This window comes from Dermacentor variabilis, chromosome 1 (genome assembly GCF_050947875.1).
Source record: "Dermacentor variabilis isolate Ectoservices chromosome 1, ASM5094787v1, whole genome shotgun sequence".
Taxonomy (NCBI): Eukaryota; Metazoa; Arthropoda; class Arachnida; order Ixodida; family Ixodidae; genus Dermacentor; species Dermacentor variabilis.
The window spans coordinates 225,261,867-225,287,182 of NC_134568.1; the positions used below are offsets into that span (position 1 = coordinate 225,261,867).

Genomic DNA, 25,316 nt, shown 5'->3' on the forward strand with positions numbered 1-25,316 from the left:
CATATAATAGAAGAATGTTTTAGTGACATCGTGTGATTATTCAATGCAATACATAGTATTTGTTGAGGATGCCTGTGTCTTCATAAAAAATGTTCAATTGCGTTCAATGCTTTTCGCTGTGCTACTTTCGATGACCATGGGCCCAGCAGTTTTGCGAGTGAGAAAGGCCGGTGAGGATCGATCGAGCGTAGCTCTTGTTCTAGCTGCTGTCTTTGTATCTCGTATATGGGGCATTCGAGGAGTAGATGGCGAACATCCTCATCGTCGTGGCCACAGGAGCAAGCCGCGGAATGAGCCCGTTTGATGCGATGCAGGAAATGTTTGGTGTATGCTATCCCAAGGCGCAGTCGGTGAATTAGTGTCTCGGTACTTTTAGAAAGTTTTACATCCAGCTGGCATTCGAGGTGAGGGTCTACTTCGCAAAGTATTGATTCCTTAGTGTTTTCATTAAACCATGTTGACATACACAAGTCTTTCCTTAGTACTTTCAATATCCGTTTTGTGTCCATTGGGGATAAAGGGATGAGTTCAATTTCTGCATCTTGATGGGCTGATTTTGCCAATGAGTCCGCTAGTTCGTTGCCTGCTGTACCAGCATGGCCCGGGACCCACTGTAATATAGCTTCATGTTTCCTTTCATTAGCCTGAGTTAAACTCTTCAGTATCGCGTATGTTATTCGTGCGCGTGGTTGGCTGTCATCAATATTTTCAAGACGATAAATATTTAAAGCCGATAAAGAGATCGTGCAAATTACCCACTTTGTAGGTGTCTCATATCTTTTGATAAAGTGAGTGGCTTGGAGAATTGCCACTAATTCCGCTATTGTTGGTGACGACGTGTGTCCTAGCCGACAAGCGTACTCTACCCCTAAGGATGGTATAACATAAGCTGCAGACGCACTTTCTTTGACTACAGAACCGTCCGTGTAGACGTGAATGGATTCCTGGTACTTGTCAAATAGGTGATGTAACGCTAATTGTTTTGCTGCTAATGTGGAATCGTCGCTTTTATTTTTAAGGCCTTCGATTGACGTTTCTATTTTCGGCGCTTGCAGAAGACAAGGCGGGTAGCAGAGGTCGGAGTGCCAAAAAAGTGATCGTGGGAGTCGTGATTTGTGCTCTTGAAACAAGGCATCTATCTGCGCACCCGGATGGTTCTCTATCAGAGAGAGAAGGGGGTGTGCAGAATGCTGAGTAGAAATTCTGAAGAGATGTCGGCATGTTTCAAGGCTCCGAATCACCGTGAAATGCGGTTCCCGCGCTTCTGCAATAGTGAGGTGACTGGACGTAGCTTGCGGGACTCCTAGGCACACTCGTAAACTGGCAACAGCTGCAGCTGATGGAGGGACGTCCCAGATAATTTGTGCAATATAGGGGCGGAGTAAGCAATTCTCTGACGCACAAGTGCTGAGCGGACGTGAAGTAGGGATACAGTTGTTCCACCCCACTTCGTGCCTGTGATTCTGCGGAGAACATTTATGACACAACTAATTTGGTTCCCAAGGGCGGTCAAATGATGAGTCCATCGAAGCTGGTGGTCTAAAATCACGCCGAGAAAACGATGTTTCCGAACCAGCTCGATCGCATGGCCATCTGTTAAATACCAAAATTTCTAACCTTTTTTCTTGTGAAAGGCAGAACCACTGATTTGGCATAAGATATCTTCATGCCCCGTTCTCTTAAATAATCACCTATTGCGTTCAAAGCTTCCTGCAACCGATGCTTGACAAGTTCTAGAGACTTGTTCGATGTCCATGTGCATATGTCATCAGCATACATAGATATGTTTATGTCTGCTGGAAGTACTGCTGGTAAACCTGCTATTGCGGCTTTGAAGAGAAGTGGACTGAATACACTAGCATTAGCGCAAGCTCTTGGCCCAGTTGGTGCATGATGAACTTGAAAAAGGGGGTACCAGCGAAACACAAAGGACGCAGAAAACGAGGGAAACAAGAGAGGGGCTTGTAAAGTTAAACATGTGACACCCTTCATCAAGTGCAACACTGGGATTGTTTATCGCATTCCGTTGGCTTGCGGTAAAGTCTATATAGGCCAGACAGGTAGGTGTGTTAACAAGCGCTTGCAAGAACATAACCTATCCTTAAACGGGGACCAGGCAAGCAATTTGGCGGTTCATTACCGCGGCTGCAATAAGTGCAAAAAAAGTGCGCCATTATTCGGTGGTGTGACCATCTTAGGGAAGGGCAAGACCAGATATGAACGCGAAATCTTAGAAGCCTTTCACATTGGAAATGAGAAAGAAAATTGTGTCAGTGATACGTCTTTGTGTTTAACAAAGAAGGAACGTGCTTACCTATCGAGTAGGTAAAATATGATTAATAAAAAAACTGACATTCATGCACAGGTCTTGGGAGGACTAGAAATTGCGCATGCGTCGGCTGTTTTTCACATGGTAATGTATCTTCCAGGTGTTATCTGTGCACATGACTTGGGAGGAGTAGAAGATGCGCATGCGTTGGAGGTTATGTGCGGCATTGTAAATTTTCATAAAGTACAGTTGAAAGTCCAGCGTCCGTCCGTGTCTAACACCTTTTGCTTGTGTGCGCGTCCTATGTGTTTCGCTGGTACCCCCTTTTTCAAGTTCTTAATACACTCCTTGCGGAACTCCTTTATTTATGGTGTATTCGTCGCTTTGGGGCGTCATTTGTATTTATATATATCTTTCTGTATCTCAGGAAGTTAGCGATCCATTTGAGTACTCGGCCATGCACTCCGAGAGTTGCGAGTCCAAGCAGAACGTGAAGGTGACTAACCGAGTCACAGGCCTTCCTAATATCAATAAACACAGCAACAGCAATGTTCCCACAGCTAATCTCGTGGTCAACAAACGTTACCAAGTCAAAGATGCAGTCTATCGTACATCTGCGTTTTCTGAAGCCAGCCATTTGATCTGGTAGACAACTGCTGGATTCTAACCACCATTGAAGTCTAATATCGATCATCTTTTCCATCACCTTTGAAACACAGCTCGTTAAACGAACAGGACGGAAGGAGTCAAGAGACAGTGGCGTTATGCCAGGTTTTAGCAATGGACTACGTTAGCGATCCTCCAACTCATAAGAACATGTGCTTCCTCCCACATCTTGTTGAAGACGTGTAGGAGAGTGGACGTGCCTGTTGGGCCAAGGTTGTTCAAGGTATAATAAGAGATGTTGTCAGGACCAGTAGCTGTTCTTTGGCGTGTCTTCGAGAGAACGTGCTGCAGTTCCTTTAGAGAGAACAGAGTATCCAAGTGGGTATGAGGTAAATTGCAAGCATTTTCAATCTGTTGCTGCAACGAAAAGATACACTGATCTTGAATTGATACAGCATTTGCGAAATTTACTAGGGTTGCGCAGAACTTGTTTACAATTTCGCGTTCAGATACGCCAAGAGCTGTAGTAAGGCTTTTGAGAGAGAGAGAGAGAGAGAGCAAATGATAAAGGAAAGGTAGGGAGGTTAACCAGGACTGAGCCCGGTTGGCTACCCTACACTGGGGAAAGGGAAAAGGGGACGGAAAGATTAAAAGAAGAAGAGAAAGTCTACTGGGTATATCGTTCGGTCACTCAGTCCGGATCACAGACGCTGACTCAGTCCAGTAGACTTCAAATATCGCAGCAGAGCTTTTGTGGCCTTTTGTAGCTGCGATATGCGAGGCCATGGTCCCAAGATCTTCTTCAAGGTGAACGGTGTTCTATCTAGCTGATTGAGAGCTGTGCAGAGGTCATGTCTTTCGTTTTGAAAAGATGGGCAGTAGCACAGTAGATGTTCTATAGTTTCCTCGGCACCGCAGGCATTACAGTCGGCGCTATCAGTCATTCCAATCAAAAACGTATATGCATTGGTGAATGCGACGCCCAAGCGTAAGCGGCACAGCATTGTTTCCTCATTTCGCAGAAGCCCTGGTAACAGCCGCAGTTGCATAGAGGGGTCGAGGGAATGCAATCGTTCTTGGGTGAATTCAGGTGTGTGCCACTTCTCTAATGTCATACGGTGTGCTACCTTGCTTAGGTGTTGGGCTGCGTCGGTCCGCGATAAAGGTACAGGAACAAGGGTTGCTCCTTCGTGTGCTTTCCTAGCAGCTTCGTCAGCGAGGTCGTTGCCGGAGATACCGCAATGGCCAGGCAGCAACTGAAACACGACGTCGTGTCCTTTCGCTATCATACGATGGTGCATTTCTCGTATCTCCGACACTAGTTGTTCACACGACCCGCGACGAAGAGATGACAGAAGACATTGTAAGGTCGCCTTCGAATCGCAGAAGATTGCCCACCGATTAGCGGGTTGGTTGTTAATGTAATCAACGGCACCTCGGAGGGCAACAAGCTCCGATCCGGTCGATGTTGTCATGTGAGAAATCTTGTATCGGACGCTAATTGATCGTGATGGTATAACCACTGCGCCGGTGGAGCTGGTCTGAGTGGAAGAGCCATCCATATATATGTGGACTCGGTCTTGCTTCAGGGCCAAGGTAGGCAGGTCGGTCTTCTTTCTTATCCCTGGAACCGTGGGACGCACTTGAGGTTGTTCTAAACACCACAAAGCTGAGGTTGAACGTTCTGAGGGTGTGAAGCCCGATGGTAGACAGGCACGATGGACGCTCACCTCGTTGGAGAAGGACGCCTGTGGTCGTCGTTCTGGCAGGCAGGCAAGAGAGCTTGATTGCATGCGTGAAACATGACGAACAGGGGCCCTAAGCGTGTGGGTGCTAATGTAAGTCGTGATCGGATGGTCTCGAGCCATTATAATGGTTCCTGCTGTTGAAGCGCTCTGTGGAAGTCCTAGGCAAACACGTAGTGCCTGTGCTTGCACGCTCTGTAGTTCTCGAAGATTTGACTTGCATGTTTTAGCAACCACGGGAGAACTATAACGTAGCAATCCGATAAAAAATGCTCGATATAACTGTAGCATGGAGCCCACTGACGATCCCCATGTTTTCCCGGCGATAAACTTGAAGACATGAACAATAGATGTGAGCTTCTTCTTCAAGTGGGCAACATGAGGGCTCCAAGAGAGGTCTCGGTCTACAATGGCCCCCCAAAACCGATTATTTCTCTTGTAGGAGATAGGCTGGCCATTAATGCATACTGGATAACGAGACATTGGTTTTCGTGTAAAAGCGACTAACGCACATTTTTCTGTTGAGATGGTAAGGCCTTGTGTGTGAAGATAGTGAGATGCCTGTGTTGCTGCTTTCTGTAGCCTAGCGCGAATTTGCAGACAAGTGACCGCTGATGACCAGATGCAGATGTCGTCGGCGTAGATTGAAACACTCACTGTTTCCGGTAGGGATTCGGCCAGCCCAAGAAGCGCGAGGTTGAAAAGAGTAGGGCTTAGAACCCCACCTTGGGGAACTCCTCGGCATATGTAGTGGTCGGTAGTCGGACCATCTTCCGTACGTACGAACAAGGACCTTTGTGCCAAGTAGTTTCTGATCCATCGATATACTCGCCCTCCTAGTTCAATTGTCAAAAGTGCGTCTAGAATTGGTTGATGGGAAACGTTGTCGTAAGCGCCTTTCACGTCCAGAAAGAGCGCTACTGATAATCGTTTCCAAGATTTTTGCTGTTCTACAGATGACACTAAATCGATGACACTGTCAATCGATGAACGGCCTCGTCGAAATCCCGCCATAGAATCAGGGTAAATCTTTGAATGGACTTTTGAATGGACTACATTGTGATACCGGATGGCCAAGGGCGTTTATTAATCTCCAAATTTTCGGCAAGGGAGTGAAGGGAGTAAGTGACGTACAGAACTCCCGCCACCGTTGCTGTCCCAGTTTTTGCATGTCCCGGTTAGATTTTCTGTGTGCAGCTTGACTTTCTTGATAATCTTCAAGCCGTCCAGAACGACGTCCAGAACCTCTCTTCTTGTCCTTTGTGTTTTGTGACTGGTTTTTTCCTTCATCGTTACAGGCTGCGCGGTCGCGTGTTACGACAGCGGGACCCCCCCCCCCGCCGCCCACACACACACACACACACACACACACACAAACACACACACACACACACACACACACACACACACACACACACACACACACACACACACACACACACACACACACACACACACACACACACACACAAACATCGTTTTGTGCATTGAAGCACAAAGGTAACTGGAACGCCGATGCATTTCTCCGCAAAGTTCGGGAATTGATATCTCTAAACTGGCGTCCTCCTGAGAATTGGTTCCAAGTGGATCCGCCTTGTGAACACCATGGCTAGAGTTTGTAAATTGCAATACGTGCCATAAGGTAATTAGTTCGAAATTTAATTAGAGTTTCTGTGTTAATTAGTTTATTTTGATTTTCAGTTTTCTGTGCATGAATGTCAGCCTCTTTGTGCAGACCTGCTGATGAACTAGAATAGATAGCACAATTCTAAAACTTGAGTTAAATTCACGTAATTACACAAATTAACTTTCTAATAAGTTACGGCGAATATTTAAATCTACGTATAGTCTCTAATGAGCTTGTTAGTCATATCCAGTTGGAACGAATTGTGAGGATGGCACCGGTTTTGAGATATGTGCCGTCATAGTTGAAGTAAAAAATGCACTGTTGTTACCGCTACTCTTTTAAGAAAACGAGGTTTCCTGCATTGAAGCTCAAAAGTAACTAAAACGAAAATGCATTTCGTCGGACAATTTGAAAATTAATAACGCGAAACTGGTGTAGTTTCAAAGATTATTTCCAAGTAAATTGGCCTTCCGAATTCACCAGCTACAATTCGTAAATTGAAATCTGTGCGTGCGTGAGTAATTAATTAAAAATTTTGATTTCTCGAGAAAGTAATGGCCGCCGCCTCGTGCAGTTTGTTTAGCTCGAGGTTTAAAATTGTGCTATATGTCACAGGCAATCTTTTTTTTTTTACAACATTGGTGCAGTTCCTTGTAATGATGGTTCTCGGTTCGAACCCCGTCCAAGCCCCAACATTTGTCAGGCATACACGGGGTTCGAGCCGAGAGCCTAGGGAACTCGATTTTTTACCTCTACTTCACATCACCACCAAATTTAGGCCGAAAAGCTTAATGTTTGCAAAAAAAAAAATGTTTATTCAATGGAAATAATATTTGAGGAAACGATGACTCACGGATAATACATTTAATAAGTCGCTCTTGCAGTGTGTGCATTAAGCGGGCCTCCATGTGTACATACGTAATTTTATTCAAAAATCACAGCGAGTGACAATTCCGGCGAATAAAAATAAATTGATAAAACCTCCCATCGCTAGGCGTCCTCCGGGTTATGAGGAACATCGCACTGGAAGTGGTCGGGCTCCGGAATGTTTTCGACGCTGCGGTATTTTTTTTTTCTTCTTTTTTTATGAAATTTTTTAACGTGCATCTAAATCGGCGTACTCGGGCTCATCATTTGCACTCCGGCTCCATCGGAGCCTGGGCGGACCAGGATTTGTTTTCTGAACGGCGGGCAAGAAATTCCGGCAGCACCCGTTTCACAATACCCGTCGACGTCGTTGCGGTGAGCATTAGCAATGCAGCGGGCAAACCGTATTTCCGGATATACCTTTGCTACGAATTCGCAGTAGTGGAATTAGACTAAGCGTGTTAGTCGCATTAATACACGCATGCGCCGCAGCGCGACCGCAGACCACGGCGTGTACTTCTGCAGACGCCACGTGGAAAACTTCACTAAAACGAGTCCTCCCAGCCACTTCCAGTGTTTTCCCGTTGGCACTGTAGAAGTAGGGTTCCGTATATCAGAATTCTAGTAAACGAAGGCGCGCTTACATAGGCTTTTATTTCGGGCGCAAAACTTTTAGTTTTTGTCAGCTATAGAAGAGCGCGCCTTCTCACTTTTAATTAGTCGGACATGCACCTACGGAGTGTGCTCGTAGCAAGTCGGTAGCGGTTAGGCAGTAAGGTACCATTAATCCCACCCTCCTCGCGGGCATTCGTGGCGTAGACAATAACGAACCGAACAAAAAGAGAGAGAGAGAGAGAGAGAGAGAGAGAGAGAGAGAGAGAGAGAGAGCGAAAGAGAGAGAAAACGGGTGGTGCAGCGAACCAAGGCGTCGGATTGCTGTGTTTGACGAACGCGTGTGACGCGGGTTCGAGTTTGCCCAGTACCGAAGAAATCTTAAAGTTCTCTTTTCTTTCTTTCTTAAACTGAACGTCCGGGAAAACGGTTATGCAGGCAGGGACGCGCCGACCGCAATATGGGCAAAGTATCCGAAGAATGCTAATCGCATTAAACGACGAGTACACAAGCAAGGAAAACAAGGACAACGCGCTCTCTCACGACTGCAGAAACATTTATTTCGGCGCCGTGCGTTTAAAAAAACATGTGCTCCAACTTGGCCAGCTTCTCGTTGCTACAGAGGACGATATTCGAACGCAGGGTGACACCAAAGTATTATCGCGGCTTGGTACCGTATAAGGAGTTCCATAGATACATGGATCATTGCGAATTATTTTCTTAACGAAGATCGATCCGCTTAAGAGCACGCGCATCCTGCACGCGGAAACAAACGTCGTTGCAGATCACGAAAAAAAAAAAAGAAAGAAACTGCGTGCATCGCCGTTCTCGGGAAGGGATTCGCTAAAGTGGCCCCGCGTGGGTTGCTCTGCTTTCGCGAAGGTCATGGCGCTGCTCGACAAGCGCTCCAAGCTGTTCTTCAAGGGACGCAACCTTGTGGACGCCCTCACCGACATGTGCGTCGACGGGGCGCCGATCATCAACAACAACGTAAGTGTGCCATTTGTCTGGCCCAGCGCGTCCACGACGAGCTCGGATAGGCCCTCGGCCCAATTCAAAGAGGTTAACATTGTCTTTCGAGCGTCCTGTATTACGCTATCAGACCCGTACGCGAGTGTCGCGCAGACGTCAAACAAGCTGTATATTGCCGTCGCTTAGTATTTTATCCATGAGATGGCAGTGGCGTTTCCTGGTGGTCGCATGCAGTCTCTGGTTGCGCAACTTCGGCAGTGGCGAGAAAGAGGCGTGTTTTGGCCTGTATACTCGGTTATTAACAGTGTGTTTTTGATGGATTTAAATACGGGAAAGTGTTACTCGGTACTCGAGCCCAGGCAAGTGTGCCTCCACATCTGCCGTGTAAGGCAAAATTTATCAATTAAACTGTCATTATTTGCACGGCAATCGTATTAGAAGCCAAGGTGTTTATACATGGGGTGACCAATTTCGATGGAAACAATTTTTTTTTTTGCGAAAATACGCTTTATTCGATGTGATGATGCTGTATTCGCTATTCGTTTTTTCATCGCGGCGGAAACAAGAGGAGTACTAGCCGTCACAATTGGCTCGCTAATGAACACATTCATTGATTAACTGCATAATTATTGATTTTCACTCCAGCATTGCGATGGTATAGGACACCGCAGTAGCAAAATCAATTTACACAATTTTAAAAACGCCATTCGTTGTTAGGATAATTCGTCGACAAAAATCGCCTTTTGTCGCTTCGATACCGAAGCATTGAGCGCTAAAGGTGCTGGAAGCACAGCCCATGTTATTCTCGACGCTGTCATGACGTAGAGCAGCTTGCTGAGATGACTTGGTGAGTCGCTCCATCCGTCGTCACGCGTTTGTACCGCAAGCGACGGCAGGTCGCCGAGACATGATCTTCGGGAGATAGAATGATGAGAGGCGTGCACTGGCAACCTGTTGGCGGAAAGAAACCACACGAGGCCGGAAGCATCACGCGGGCACTTATTTCGACACCTATCGTGCGCCCAGTATCGGTATCTAAGCGGGGAAAAAAAGAATTTTCATTGACGAATAATGTCTTAAAAGGGATATGGCGTTCTTAAAACCGCGCAGATTGATTTTGCCTCTTGCTGCATATACCCCTCAAATACTACCGTTGTAACGTTTATGTTAGAACCACTAATTTAAAAGTTAACTAACGAATCCTGGTTAATTAGCAAGCGGACTAGGACGGCCACTCGACCATCTAGTGTCCGCCATGCTGAAAGAACCAATAGTGAAGAAAGCATCGTCGCATCAGTTAAATCCTCTTTAAAAAATCTGTTTCCATTAAAATAGATCATTCGGGATAGCGGTAAACTATTACAACGTGATGTTCTTTTTTACACGCTACATTTAGTGAGGTTAAGAATACGCGATGAGATTTAGAAGCAGTTTAACACATATAGGGGCGCATTAAAAATCCCCACGAAGTCAAAATGAATCGGTTAGCCCCCGCAGCAGCGTCTCTCACGCTCCGTGTTTGCACTGGGACGTTAAGATGAATAAATAAATAAATAAATAAATAAATAAATAAATAAATAAATAAATAAATAAATAAATAATCTACTACCGGCCTTTCCACAAAGATGCCAAGTATGACGGTTCTTACCGGGTTTCTTCGCCAGGCGTTCCCTGTGAACAATACGTCACTGAGCCCCTCCAGCCATCTAATATACGAACCTGCAGCACGCAGGCGCGAAACGATTGACGTCGAATGGCTGAAACCGCACTGCGATCCGCCAGTATTACCGTTTCCTCAGGTCGCCAGGATGGCTCCTTTTCGCCGTGGGGCGATTGTAACGACGAATACGGGCGCTAGCCAAAGATGTGAACGAAGACTGTAGTTGGTACCCGGGCTCGCTCGGCTTGGCCGTTGACCAGGCCGCTTTCGTGTCTTTTTATTCCTGCTATAAATCACGCTTATAGAGCTAAACTTGTGCTTGTAAAATGAATGAATAAATAAATAAGTAAATAAATAAATAAATAAATATTCTGACGCCTATGTAAAGGGGGCAATTGAGGCTCAATACGGAGGGAAACGTGCATCCATATTGTTTCCTTTCAGTCTAGGATATTATTGCTACAGACTGTGAGCAACCTTGAGAACTTCAATGTGCCGGATTTCCACATATGACATCACGATTACGAGAAAAATAATAATTGTAAAAAATGAGTTTTGCTGTCATACATCATCACATGCTAACAAATGTCCTTAAATTTATTCAGTCAGATTCACCCATTCAAACACAAGATTATCTACAAACAAAGTCAAATACAAGAAACGGGCACCAAATGGAAATGATGCCTGGCATGACACTAATGACTGACATCGCGAGGCTTGAGGGCCTCGAAGGTTGCGGGCCTGACATTCGCAGTGCGGCATAGGACAAATAATTTCCCGAAAGCATTGTGTGAACGTCTCTTTTTCACGAGGACGCACACACGCGGCGACACAGCTTCATCCCTGCTGTTGCAGACTCTGGTTGCTTGCGTCCTCCGCACGCTCCTTCCCGCGCAAGCTCTGCTCGGCGTTCTAACTGCGCCTCGGTCAAATCGAAACACGCCAAGCGTCTCAGTGCACTCTCTTGCCCGCGAGAAAATAATAAAGGTGTCCTATGCCGCTTGTCGATGCAGGCGTCCACGGCGTAAGGGTTTCAATATCGGGCTTCTGCACTAATAGACGTCGTGTGTTCGAAACCTGCCTTCGGAAAATGTTAATGCTGTTTATTTAGTTATTTCTAAAACATTACGTTATTTGAAATTATGAGTTTACGAGGCCGTTTGAAACCAGAAGGACGAAGTTTAGGCAAATATATGTACAAACCATCACTCCCATGCTGACTGACAGAATATCGCTTCGGAGGTTCGTGCACCCAGAAGTAAGTAGGTGGCGATCATTTTCGTGTTCATAGCAATTCACCAATTCAGTCCTTGATGACGGCGCGGGATTTTGGGGACACAAAACTGAAGGTATAATTAGCCGAAACTGACCCCGGGCACCTAGATAAATTATGGTACGCATTAAAATTGTGGCACAAATCATCCTCAAGGGTTATCTAAGTCAATACGAAGCAATTCTCCCCTTCACGTGGTGCAAAGCTCGAACGAACTCACGTCCTTCCGGGGAATCGCCCCCTCGAGGACCGCCAGATGCGCGGGCAGTTACACCCAGACGGCGTACGATCGGAACCAGAGACGGTCGCAAACCCTACACGCCGCACTGAATTCGTCTTTGACAAAGTGCTGTTGAAAGTACGTGTCTACATCCCACAAATGGCAGTCCTCCAGTTGACGCCGCTTGGCATCGGTGGCCTGTTCAGCGGCCGTTCGTGCGACGTTTGGTTGGCTGCGGGTCGCTTCTCTCACGGCTCGCACTCAACGGACGTGCGTATCTCGTCGGCCCGTCGCTTTGCTTCCTGCCTCACCACTTCTGTACGCATCGTATACCTCTGTAGACTCGCAGCACCCTTGTACTGCTCCGCTCCTCTTGCGCTCGATACTTTCGAGTGCCAATTGTTTTATGTGCAAATAGATACCTACGCGCAGCATAGCGCAGCTAGCATAACCGAGCCACGTCAATTTGTGGCGCGCACACCGCTACAAGCCAGTAGTGTCGTAGCGGCTGGTAGCGGTGTGCAAGCGGGCGCGTAGGAGAGCGCGCGCATGCGCGTGAAGTAAGGGCCGAGTTGATAGCGGCCAGAGAGTGCGTGCATGGGGGTGCTCGCGCGCACGGCGACAAACTGTGACCTTGGACGGTCTCACGTTTGACCTTGGCTCCGGCAAGGTAAAACAATTATTCGCATTTAAAGAGGTCACCCACCATCATCCATGTGCTACACTTTGTCGAATCACCTTAAACAGCAGAAATGTCAATTTCATTCTTCGCCGTGACATAGCATTTATTTCTGATTCTGGGAAATCGGTTTAATTACCTTGTGATGTTCCAAAAGCGTGCATATTTCTTCCTCTGAAGTTCTGACACTATTAAGGAGAAATAATGGAGACATATGATAGAAATAATAGAAATGACGCCTCATTTCCCACCACAGAAAAGAAGAATGCGTATTATTATGCCAAATTGTAGCTTGAAAGGTTCGTGCGAGCGCGTATTAGGGCGTACAGCAATACATAAAATAATTTGATCGGTGATGCGCACAACGGCAAGGTTTTTCACACTTGCCGTTTCATTTGAGGCAATCGATCACAAACACACGAGTATCTTTAGACTACAGATGTGCATGGGATGGTCATTGCCATAATGCTGCAGACTGGCTGCTTTTTTTGCCGCTTTTAGAGCGAAAGCTCTACCCTTCGAGTTACAACTCCCAAGGTCAATCTCGGTGCGCGTTTGACCTTCAGTCTCCGGCGCGCAAGTGTGAAGGTGTGATGTCGCGTCACGTGATCCGCGGCGGAGAGGCGTTGCAGCTGCGCTCGCTCGAGCCTCGTGGCTGTGTGCCACGTGACTAGGCGAGGGTTTAACAGCTGATTTGCCAGCGCTTGCCTTCTCAGTCTCGCTGTGGATGAAGCACGCGCCGGTACGACCGCGTCAACTGTTCGCCGCAGGCGCCAGAATGAGTCTGAGCACCCTGCCGATATAGCTCGCCGGAAAGAAGCACTGAAGGACCGTGTCTAAGCATGCTTAACTGAACTTTCGCTCGTATAACTAGGTTCAAGACACGTTGAAACCCGGCCACTTCTTTTTTTTTTCAGGTTGCTCTTACAGTGATGCAAGTGAAGGTATGTACGGTCAAGAGCCCGCTTCATTTCATTTGGTATTTCTCTCGAGAACACGGTGCCCGAAAAGTTTCGGTGGAGCCTTCTCCTTTGTGATGTTGTGTATAGGGGACTCCTCGCGCAGCTCACTCGCACGATTCGCGAAGGCTCTTTTACATCGCCGATCGGCTTCCACCGTTCCAGATTTAAATGTGCAAGCATTTCTATGCTTGCCCAACGAAAAAACCATCCTCCCGTCCGTCCTTTCGTCGCGTAAGACGACCGCTTTCAATACAGCGCCCACAGCAGCGAGCGACATTACCTTCGTGCTGCCTGTCGCTTCAAGGCGAACGAAGCGGCGAGAACGCAGCGCCCACGAAGGTCTCGCCACAGAGCTATCAGCGCTCGACACACTGTCTACATCTCATAGCGCTTTCGTGATACGGTCCGCGCGGCCGTGCCATACGCAGCCGCCGCCGGAGTACGTTTGATCACGGTTCATATTGATTGGACACGTATGGACAAGGTGCTAACGAGCGATAACGGCTTATGATGATCGGAACTTTATCAGCGTCGCCACGTGCAGTACTTTGCTTGGGTTATCAATGCACCTTGCGCCGCCGTCCGCGCCATGCAGTTCACGTCGCCGCAGCGCTGCCGTTAGTACTGGCCGGCAATGGCGTAGCCAGAAATTTCGTTCGGACGGGTGGGGGCGGGGGGGGGGGGGGGGGGGGCTCACATTGCAACTCGGCCTCCTCCTAGCAGGAAGCATTAGGTCGGATGCTCCTATCTAAATACATGTAGAAGGAGAATTCGTTTTTCTCGACAACCACTGCACCATATTTGATGAGGTTTGTTGCATTTAAAGAAAAACTAGTGACTTCTAGTGACTGTTTCGAATTTTCGATCTGGGTCGTCAATATTTTATTGAAAAGTGGCAAAAATGAAAATTTTCAGAAAACGAAACAATGAAGTTTGCAACTCTGTAAATCAGCAATGAAAATTGATATCACAATTTTATGAATTGCACATAATAGTACATCTACAGCGGACAAAATTCCTATGTTACACATGAGTCTCAAAAAAATTAAGTATTATGGAAATACGGCTCTTGCAGAACCTTTGTACATAACATAACCAATTCACGTAATATACAAATAGACGTACCGAATTTGCCCGTTTTGAATGGTGTAATGGATGCCGTTTACAGAACCGCGATATCTGTTCTTGATGCAGAACTATTAACTTGTAAACTTCGTCCTTCTATTTTTTTCGAAGTTTCGAATTTTTCAAAATATTTTAAACAAAGTTCCGTCCCTAAATCGAAATTCCGCTTCCTACAGACGCTAGAGTTTAACCTACTCTCTCAAATGCAACAAATTTTATTAAAAGCGATTCAGGAGTTATCTCAGAAAAGCGCGTCTACGTTTTACATGTATCTGAATAGGCCGCGTCGGAGCTGGGCCCGAGCTAAAGCTTCCTCTTAAACAATTTGCCTAGGGATCAAATACATGAATAATAACTGCATTGCCATTGCCAAAGTTGCTAAAACAAATTCTTGAACGCTACGCACTGTCAATACCAGTAAAATATGTATTTTTCATAAAATATTATGCTCCTATGTGCCAAAAATTGTGCCCAACGTAACTGACGTCAATGCTTCCATGTTTTTTGTCTATTTAATAAGTGAAGAAAATATCACACGAACTTTAGAACTACATCAATTCGAAACCAGCAAAGCAGTGCATGCCGCTGATATGAAAAATGTAAAGGCCATGAAATGAACAAGTTGAGGATAAATACGTTAATGGAACTTTGTCATTCAAGATCCTTATTTGCATTCTTGTACATATGCAACGGCCAGTGCAAAATCTCAATGACGGTGTCATTTGTTCCAATGTATTACGCAGGAGCAGCTGTCACCGGTCGTGTATCGTCAGTAATTGCGCCGAAATTATAGTCGTAGCAGAGAGCACGTATGTATGAAAAGCAGGAGTTCTGCAGAATATACGAGGGCGAGTCAAATGAAAGTGAGCCAATGCGAATATATGACAAACGGGGTACTTTATTTAAAAGTAGCCTCCATGAGCATTTAGACATTTGTCCCATTGACTAACGAGTCGCGTAATTCCCGTCTCATAAAGTTCCTTGGGTTGCTGCTTCAAAACGTCTGCAACTGACTTTCACGTCATCGTCCGAGACGAATCTGGTTCCCTTGAGCTATTTTTCCGGTTGCCCCAAAATGTGCAAGTCACAAGGCGACAGATCTGAGCTGTATGGCGGATATTGCAGCGTTTCCCACTTGAACTTCGCCAGTTTTATATTAACCACATCAGCGACGTGGGGACGGGCATTGACGTGGAACAAGATGAACCCATCCGTCAATTTTCACGTAGTTTGTTCTTAATTGCGACACGCAGCCGATCCGGCGTTTCACAATATCGGAAACAATTGATAGTCTCTCAATATTTAGCAAATTATATCAGTAATGGCCCCTGACGATCGAAAAATAAAAGTCAACAACACCTTTCCGGCGGCAATGATGGCCTTTGCTTTCTTTGGGGGTGTTGAATTCGAATGTTTCCATTGTTAGCTTTGCCGTCGTGTTTCAGGCTCGTAGTAGTGGCACCATGGTTCGTCCCCGATCACAATTGCAGACAAGAAATCGTCACTCTTATTGTGATACCGGATCAGATGAGTAAAGGCAGCGCCGAACTTCTCCGTATTCTGGCGGTGGTTCAAAATCTTGGGCATCCATTGCGCACACAAGAGCCGATAAAAGAGATGTTCATGAATTATGGCGTGAGCGGTGACGGTGAACCGAACCGTGACTGATGTTCACACGCTCTGCCAGTTCATCGATGCTTATCATCCGTTCTTGTGTCATCAGCTCATCGAGAGAGAGAGAGAGAGAGAACAACTTTAGTAACTTCCGCGGATCCGAGAGGGCCGCCATCCCCTTCCTGTGGGTGCTGCCCCCCTTCTCCTCATCAACCTTTGCAATTTTGTTAGGGGTGATTGCACGACGGCTTTGGCCCGGTCTGGGATCGTCTTTGCAACTTTCACGTCCTTCTGTGAACCGTTTGTTCTAACGCTTTACAGTGGCCAATGAAATGCCATGTTCAATGTACACGGCAGCCATACGGTGACTAATTTCTTTTTGCGAAACACCTTCAGCTGTCAAAAACCTCACGGCACCACGCTGCTCAACTTCTGGAGCGTCCATTACGTCACGCAACCATGTTCAACCCAGTGTATGAGCGCATTAAATAACATTTATTCTCACACCTGCGTGCCACTTTTGTAAATGAGAGATGCCTGCGTGCTACGCGCAGACCTTGCAGATAATGAACAGAACCATAATTGCGCTGGGTGGGTAGGCTCACTTTCATTTGACTCGCCCTCGTACATTAGAAATGCGAAGATATAATGGAATATACAAATGCGAAGATACAGCTTGATAAAGGGCAAAAAATTGCCACTGGAAACAAAGTTCACTGCACGTATACACAAAACCTCCCAACAAGATATCTAAACATATGTATAAGTCTTCAATAAATCTACGTATCTAAGAAAAGGTCACGGTATATAATGGGTCAAACAAGACAAATAAACAAGTTGCGCAATCACAGATTCACAGAACCCTAGATCCCCCCCCCCCCCAATTCCATCCACTCCCCCCGGTGTATCGCGCGCGACGGAAGGCGGCGCGCTTGCTCCCCGCTTTTCTCCTTTGCGCACACAAGACTGAGCCACCATCATCCGGCTCACGTATTCCCCCCCACCCCCCACACAATTTCACTCGCACATACAGCATGCGGCGCGCGGTCACGATGTTATCGCCCTCGGACTTTATGCGGAACATGAGGGCGACGGCAGGAATGCGCCTAGAGTCTCCATATAATTGCTATTGCAACAATATAATAAGAGTATCCGGCAGCTGAAGCGTCCCATGGCCGATTACCTAGTTTCCGCAAAAGAAGTAAGAAAATATAATTTTATAAGAGTTAACTGCTCGGCTAGTTGGTGATCTTGCATACTGAAATGATTTTTCGCCAAAAAACAACACACACAAGAAAGACGACGCCCGTGGTGTCGTCGTTTTTTTTGTGTGTGTTGTTTTCTTGGCGCAAAATCATTTCAGTATGCAACAAAATAGAACTTTCACCATGCGACAATTCGCTGCGCCGCAACGTTATTTTATTCTTTTTGTGGGGCGGGGGAACCGTAATGAAATAAAAAACGCAAAGGAAAGTATGTTGGTCACAATCGAATGCCTATTTTGGGCAACTAATGTGGCTATTATAGGAATATCGAAGAAAACACGAGACGCTTGGTCCACCAAGAACCATGCGCATACTGCTCGGTATCCTACACCGGCGAGACAAGACTTTCTGCAGAGGTTGCGCTCAAGCGAACGCGGTGCAATCCGTCGAGTCCTCACAGTGATGGCGGCGAGCAACCATTGTTTCTTTTTCTCGTCTGCTAGATAGAAAGCGTCCAAAACTCTGCCAGGCGAGAATGCGCTCGGCCAGAGAAAACCGAACGCGCACCGAAGTGCGCCGCGCGGTGGTCGGGGCAACACGAGAAAAACGCATGCGCTCTGGCTGGCTCTGGCAGCCCCCGAGCAGAGGAGCGAGAACAAAAAAAAAAAAAAAAAAAGAAAAAAAAAAGAAAAAAAAGAAAAAAAAATAATTGAAGAGGCTCAATGTGTCCTCGCGACTAAAAGTCAAAGTAGAAAAAATAAATAACAATGTAGTTACCTTGGCTTGCTTTAGTGTCTTCACTGGATACCTTGGCGCAGGTGAAAAAAAATGTTGATATTTTTTATGTGACATGACGGCACGAATGAACCACCACAACGCTTCGTCTCATCGGGTCTCGCTGCGGGCATAGAATAAAGCTGCGGGCTTTGTCAACTTGTCTGATAGTGTGTTGATTTGGCTAGTCTCGTTGTATGGCCCGATGTACGACTTTGGAAAAGTTAATGCACCAGTGGCGTCAAATATTCATGGGAACATTAAACTTACGAAGTTCCGCAATTGAATATCTAAAGCACACGTTTGGAAATGTCAATGCACCTTTCACATTAAAAGTTAGAGAACTTTATACCCATAAAGTTTCAGAATTGACATCCACGCGCTCCGTAGATTCCATGATAGAGTGTAGATTCCGCGGCCTTCGCGAGATGCCGCGGCGAGCCCGTTCGCCATCAAAACGTTCTTGAAACATTGTGCTCGAACGTAACTGTTTATGAGACTCCCGGTGCATGGGCGTTGCCGCGAAATCCAGCCTGAGTTCACAATTTTCGCAGTGAAATGGCTTTTCGAGCGTGAAAAAGACGTTCTAGACAAAATCCAGAATGATTTCCCGCGCCAGGGGTTGCTTTGGTCGGCGGTGCATACACAGTAGGAAAAAATTTCGGGGGGGGGGGGGTGCTGAAGCCCCATAAGCCCCCCCCCCCTCCCTGGCTACGCCCCTGCTGGCCGGATCAGGTTTCATAACACTGATAATGATCAACACCGGGCGGCATGGAGATGAGCAAGTGGCAAAATGCTTACGCATACTTAGAGAACTCCGAGAGGAGTTTCTGCGGGAATTCTTTGAAGAACTGGAATCGGCAAAAATTGAGTGAAAAGAATGCATAGGAAGGCAGGGAGGTTAACTAGAGGTAGTTCCGGTTGCTACGTTTGTACTAGAGTGTACGAGCTATTATATATTCACTATGGTTTGTTAACTTGGATAAATCGAGTCAGATAAGGTTACAGGAGCTCGCTGCTCCGGCAGTGCTGCAGCGGCGATCCGCCTTTGCCGCAAAGCTGTTTGCGATAAAAACACACATTTAAAGCCATATTTTCGCGTCTCAAGAATTTATAAAGTTAACATGGCCATTGAAAATTACTTCGTGTTCTTACCGTTATAATTAAATTCTGCGCTTTTAAGTGCTAAAACTGCTGTTCGATTGCGAAGTACGCCATAGTGGTGGACTCCAGATTCATTTTGATCACCTGGAGTTCTTTAACGTGTGCCTAAGTATAAGTACACGAAGTGTTCTTGCATTTATGCGCAATTGAAATGTGGCCGCCGCGGCCGGGGTTGAACCAGCGACGTCGAGCTCAGCAGCGCCACACTACAGCCATTAAGTTATCGCGACGGATCCCTTGCTTTAAAATGCGCCAGACAATTACAGGACCTATGCTTCCTTGGCGCTTATATACGTACTACAAATGAATCTGCCATACAATCTCGTCCTTCTGAACAAGAGATTTTAGGTGGTTATTAAATGCCCGGAAGCTCTCGCAGTAGGCTGGTGATAAGCAATAGGGAAATCAAAGTTGTGTGCTCATGTGCTAAATTGCTGTCCTACGAAGAGAAAATAAACTTCATTACATCCGCCGTGCCACCAGTTACAAGAGGCATGTCATGAAGGGCCCAGCACGGCCCCTGTATACGTTAGTCGGCTCAGCGGCTGTGCCAGAAACAAGGACAGCAAACAGCACCAGAGAACACGAGAGACCAACCAGCATGCAATCGAGACGATCACAAAATAAACCGAACATACACATCAGCTCAAGTACAAAGAAAAACAAGCCTACTCCGTGATTTTGGAAAGTTACCGCAAGCAAAACGCGAGACTTGAAGAAAGGGCAAAACACGAAGCGGTACTGACAACTAATGATTTAATGAAACGAACGCCAAGCTTATGTAGATCAGACATACATGTGCACGCGAAAAGCTTTTTTTTTCTTTTTTTTTAGCGTATGCTGCTCTAGTGCGCATGCACAAGAAAATAATGGACAATACGTGCAAAGCTGCAATGCAACTGTATCATGACTATTTTGCGCGCCTTGTTTTTTATCTTACAGCGCTCGTGCATATGTTATAAAAAAGACACGTGTGGGTTCACGCGCACTTGCGGTCTCTGATAAGCAGGGAAGCTTCCACTGAGGTTACCGGTATTCTATCTAGTGTCCTGTGGGAAGAGCCTAGCAGACGAAACTTCCGTTTCGAGTGAAAATTGTGCGCATGCGCTACTCTGGCTAATCTCCTCGCTTCGCGGCGTTAGAAGGCGCTGACTGGCCAGCCAATCGACTATCGCGTGGTGCTGTTAAAGAATCGGTTGACTGTGAATTGCTGCGCTTTACAGGATTAGAATAAGTTGATTTAAATGACAGAATTGGTTTGTTAGCTCTTGGCTGGCAGGCCCAACAAACCTGCCTGGATGAAAAAGGCAGCCCTAAATCAAGAAAACGTAAAAAAAAAACAATCTACCGGGACCTCGTGAGTCGCAACTAAAGGTGCTAAGCATTGCAGAAAAACGAATATCACGTCAAAACACCCAAGAAAGCACGGACCTGTAAACTGAATGCATCCATAACTCCACACATTCCCACCTTTTCACATAAGCTGAAGAAAGTGGGTGAAAGGTGGGGCGTTATAAGGTGGTCTTGTCTACCCCAGATAAGGTCGCAAAATTGTGTAGGGCAGCAAATAAAGAAAAAAAAAGTTGGAAGGCGATTCAACTTCTAGTTGAAATCGATGAAAGACAATGGGCCAAACAATGAAATCTTCCTTAACTCAGTAGGGATGCCTTCATTGCGGTGAGGCCACCTTATGTCACTCTGAAAGCTTCCTTACTAAGGGGCCCTCAGTGAAGGTTTCCTTGGTCCTTCCTCAGCGTAAGGTAGCTCCGAAGCTACCTTCATGCGTACTTACGCCACTCCTGACCATGAACCAACACTTCACGTCACTGCTTAGCCACATGATGTTTGCTTGCGCATGCGCGCTGTCGCCCGCCTGCGGAGATGTGTGAGCAGAGTACGTCTTGCCAGGCATGTTCGTTGCCGCCGCATGTACGGCATGAGTGGCGTTGCCAGGCGTTGCACGACGCCGGCGTGCGAGCGTTGCTGGAGCACATCAAGTTTTGCGCTATAATGCGGTACTCTTTTACGTTCAGTAAACTAGAAGAAAGCGTGTATGCGTCTCTATATTAGCACTTCAATTTAAAAATTATGCGACGATGCACCATCTTTTAATTAAATAATGTTAGTGTTTAATTAAATAATTAGTGTTCGGGTAAAGCTTTTAAGATATCCACTCGAACCCAGGCGAGCTGCAACCATTGCTTACGTGGGGACGGGAGAAGGGAGCTTCCAGAGTATGCTTGCTTCCTCCATCGGTCCTTCGCTGTAAGGAGGCCTCACGTAAGGTTAGGAAGTGGCCGAAGGAAAGGAATGTTTCATTGTTTAGGCAAATGTATTCCTGAGTGAGTTGGGAGTGATAATCGCGTGTATGAAGCATACGATTTATTGTGAGAGCCGCGCTGGAGCGACAACATTTGATTGACGCCTTGTGGAGGTTGAATCGCTTTCCAACTTTTTGTCATCAGACATCATAATCACCATAGTCATCGTCATGACAATAATCATCATCACAATAATCAACACCGACATCATCATCATCATCATCATCATCATCATCATCATCATCATCATCATCATCATCATCATCATCATTCTCCTAATTATCATCAAAAAGTCGTCATCAGCGGGCTCTCAGAATAAATTATATGGTTCACCATCATCAGTCATTGTCATCAATTTTGTCACATCTTTTTTTAGACTACACTAGGTTCCGGATTGGCACACGAAAGAAGCTAGAGGCTAGAAATAGGCGCACCCAATATGGAAAAGTGGCAGTAACTCGCCAAAGAAGACATTGTCTTCGAAAAAGGAGCAATCCTCAGTGCACCAAGCAACATAGCGACAGGTTTGTGTCCTCTGCAGAAAAATTGGCGCACGCAATTCCTTTGTCATGCGGCGCGACATATGTAGGCCAAGCGACAGGTTGAAATAGCATAAATACAATGCAACAAAGGTAATCTCTGGACATCGAAATTTTACGTCCTAGAGACTGCGGTTGCGCGCCATTGTTGGGAGAGATAGCGTTTCGTGCAGATCTGCTGATTAGAGAAATTGTGGAAGCTCTCAAGATAAAACAGTTGGCCGAATCTTGTGTTTGCATGCCCTGTTTATGTCATCAGAGCAGGATATGTGGTTCCTATCAAAATGTTTATGTACGCGCAGTAGGTTTTTTTTTTTTGGTACTTCTGCTGATGTGCATCATCAATTCATTTCTCGTAAACCAGCATTTATTCTGCATGATAAAGAAATAAACTACAATTTGTTACTGCGCGCCTTGTAATCGTCTCGGTCTCCCTCCTTGCTTGTCTCTCGTGTTCTCTGGCACCGTTTCCTGCCATAATGAACCAACTAGCCTAAGTATGCGTTTTGACGAGATTTGTCCAATGAGGCGAATAAAGGCTATCGTTTTACGAAGTATGGCTACAGCCTCGATCAAATGCAGGTGCAAGTCAAGTATTCTATTAAACATATTTTTTATCTAAGCGCATCACACATTTTTAATGCTCGCATTGCAAGATTGCGTAGATCGTATAGTTTAACTCACTCAACGCGATGTTTTGCGACTGAGTCACAAGATCGCATAAGTATTTCTAGGCCGTGGTGGCTCTGTTTTTACCGCATACAGATAACTAATATCACGTTTGTTGGCCTAACGAGTACTGACTATCGTACAATTAACACTCTAAAACACTGGCACCCTACCACGTGACAATAGACAGAAATTTGAGAGCGCCGGATGAAAGCACACAGTGAGAGCGGGAGCAAACGAATGCAGAGATGCCACTCGGAGCACAGCAGACAAAGGCATGCCCCTTTGCACTGCGCTCAGCGCCGCCCTCGCTTGAGCACAGGATCGCACTGGGCCAGGGCCAGCGCTGTTATCACCTTTGAATATTTCTCTATAACGGGACGGCACCCGGGACTGCGCAACCGAGTGCCGCCAGACAGTGATGAGTACTTTATCACCTCAGCAGGATCGACCTTTTAAGCACGAGTGCCGAACACTTAGGTTTACATTCTTTTACTTAATCTTCCTAACAAGCAAACTATACTTTTCAATTAGCTTATAACATGAAATACCACGTCTATATCATATAAGATGCAGTGCAGAGCGACGGACAAGGAGACCGATCTTTCACAGATTTCTGTAGGCGAGCCTGTTCAGGCACCGAGTGCTTCGTTTAACCAAACGCCAGGCAAATATGATTTTCTTTTCAGCATAAATATTACGGTGAGCGGTACTCATCCCAATTTAAAAAAAAAGTATCTGTTAGATTTTTTGTAGTAAAAATTCGTGACGGTGGAGAGCACTAGTTGGCGCGTACGTTTGGAATGGAATGACACAGCAGGAGAGATCTAGTGAGATGGACGGGGGTTCAAGGTGGCGTACGCACTCTATACTGATCGAAAGGAGAAAGCCATGGTCTATTGGATGGACTTGAATGACTTGCGGGCGTTCCACGCCTTTCATTCTTCCCTCCGAACTAAACTTGGTGGCAATAGCGAAGTGAACTTCGTAACTTGCGAGTGAGAAGGCCTTCGCCACACATTTTCCGTTGTTATACTTTCACGCTTTCGAAGCATATTTATGACATGAAGCAGAAATAAATAAAACGCATGCGTTCTGCCGTTTAAATTGTATGATTTTCTTTTATTTCATTGCCACCATTTCATTCCATCATACCTTATATATCGGTAAAAAAATGTGGCAGCAACCATCTTAGGATGATTTCGAAAGTCATCGACAGCTTTTTATGGGTGACCCTGCTGTGAATCTCCATGACTTCCCATGATTCACAGCGAACCGCATGCTTGCTATAGGTTTAGACAATACTTTTTCGGCACAGCATCGGTGACAACTTTCACGAAATTTAGACAGAGGCGTGTCTTGCGTCGAGCGATAACTGGATAACAGTGGTGACACGATGAAATCAGATATCACACTATACCGTGGGCGCGATATCTTCATAACGGCCGGTGTTTGCGTAGCGCACGTAAGTAGGAAAGCAAGGACATAGACGAGCACGGACAGATAAGAGTCTTTACTCGTCTTACTTTCCTACTTTCGTGCGCTACGCAAACAACGCCGCTATGAACCACGACCAACTCTCTCCAAGTCTCTACCCTAATGCGCGACATCTGCTGACTCACACCACGCGCACGCCAGCCTCTCGCGATTGCGGTGACCTTACGCCGTGCTTGGCTGCTGGCGTTGGCGCCAGCCGATCGGGAACCCCTCTATCTCTTTCCCTGCACCTTTTCTTCCTTCTCCGCTCTTCTACCCTCCTCCTCCTCATTCCTGTTAATCTCTCCAGTTTATCGTGCGAGAACACCGTCCGTTCAACCATCCAAAGTGCGCGAAGTACAAAGAAAGCTGTCGCTGTGATAGGCAACATACTAGTTACTCTTTGGAGGCTGTTTTCAGGTGTACGGGGGATGAAAAGAAAACCGGAGAGGCCTAATGGCGGCATACTATAATAATTTCTCTCTGTTCTTTGTTTTGACTTCGCAGGTGGCGGACAAGAACGACACCGAATACGCTCTCTGGAACTGCATGAACGCCACACGCTACGTAATGCTCTACGGAGGGTCGTAAGAAACCGGAAAAGCTTCATGTCGCGCAGCAGTAATAAAGTATTACTACAGTCCGCGCGCCGTTATTGTGTCCATGCAGTCGCTATCGTTATTTGACTGGCTCGCTGACACTCACTCACTCACTCACTCACTCACTCACTCACTCACTCACTCACTCACTCACTCACTCACTCACTCACTCACTCACTCACTCACTCACTCACTCACTCACTCACTCACTCACTCACTCACTCACTCACTCACTCACTTAAGGCCCTTTGACACTATGACACATACTATAGATCCGTGGCACTCTCCATCAATGCAACGTCAAGCACTTGATTTCTTGTTTGAGTACCTTCAATCAA

At 46.2% G+C, this 25,316-nt stretch overlaps 1 protein-coding gene across 1 annotated transcript in view; it reads left to right on the forward strand.

Moving 5' to 3' along the window:
• LOC142573043 (uncharacterized) overlaps window positions 1-25,008 on the forward strand; it is a 36,414-nt gene extending 11,406 nt beyond the window's left edge. The window contains exons 3-5 of the mRNA XM_075682546.1: window positions 8,609-8,716; window positions 13,448-13,474; window positions 24,887-25,008. Coding sequence (XP_075538661.1) covers window positions 8,609-8,716; window positions 13,448-13,474; window positions 24,887-24,970 — 219 coding nt within the window. The 3' untranslated portion in view covers window positions 24,971-25,008. The remainder of the gene's footprint in view (window positions 1-8,608; window positions 8,717-13,447; window positions 13,475-24,886) is intronic.
• Window positions 25,009-25,316: the final 308 nt, after the last annotated feature.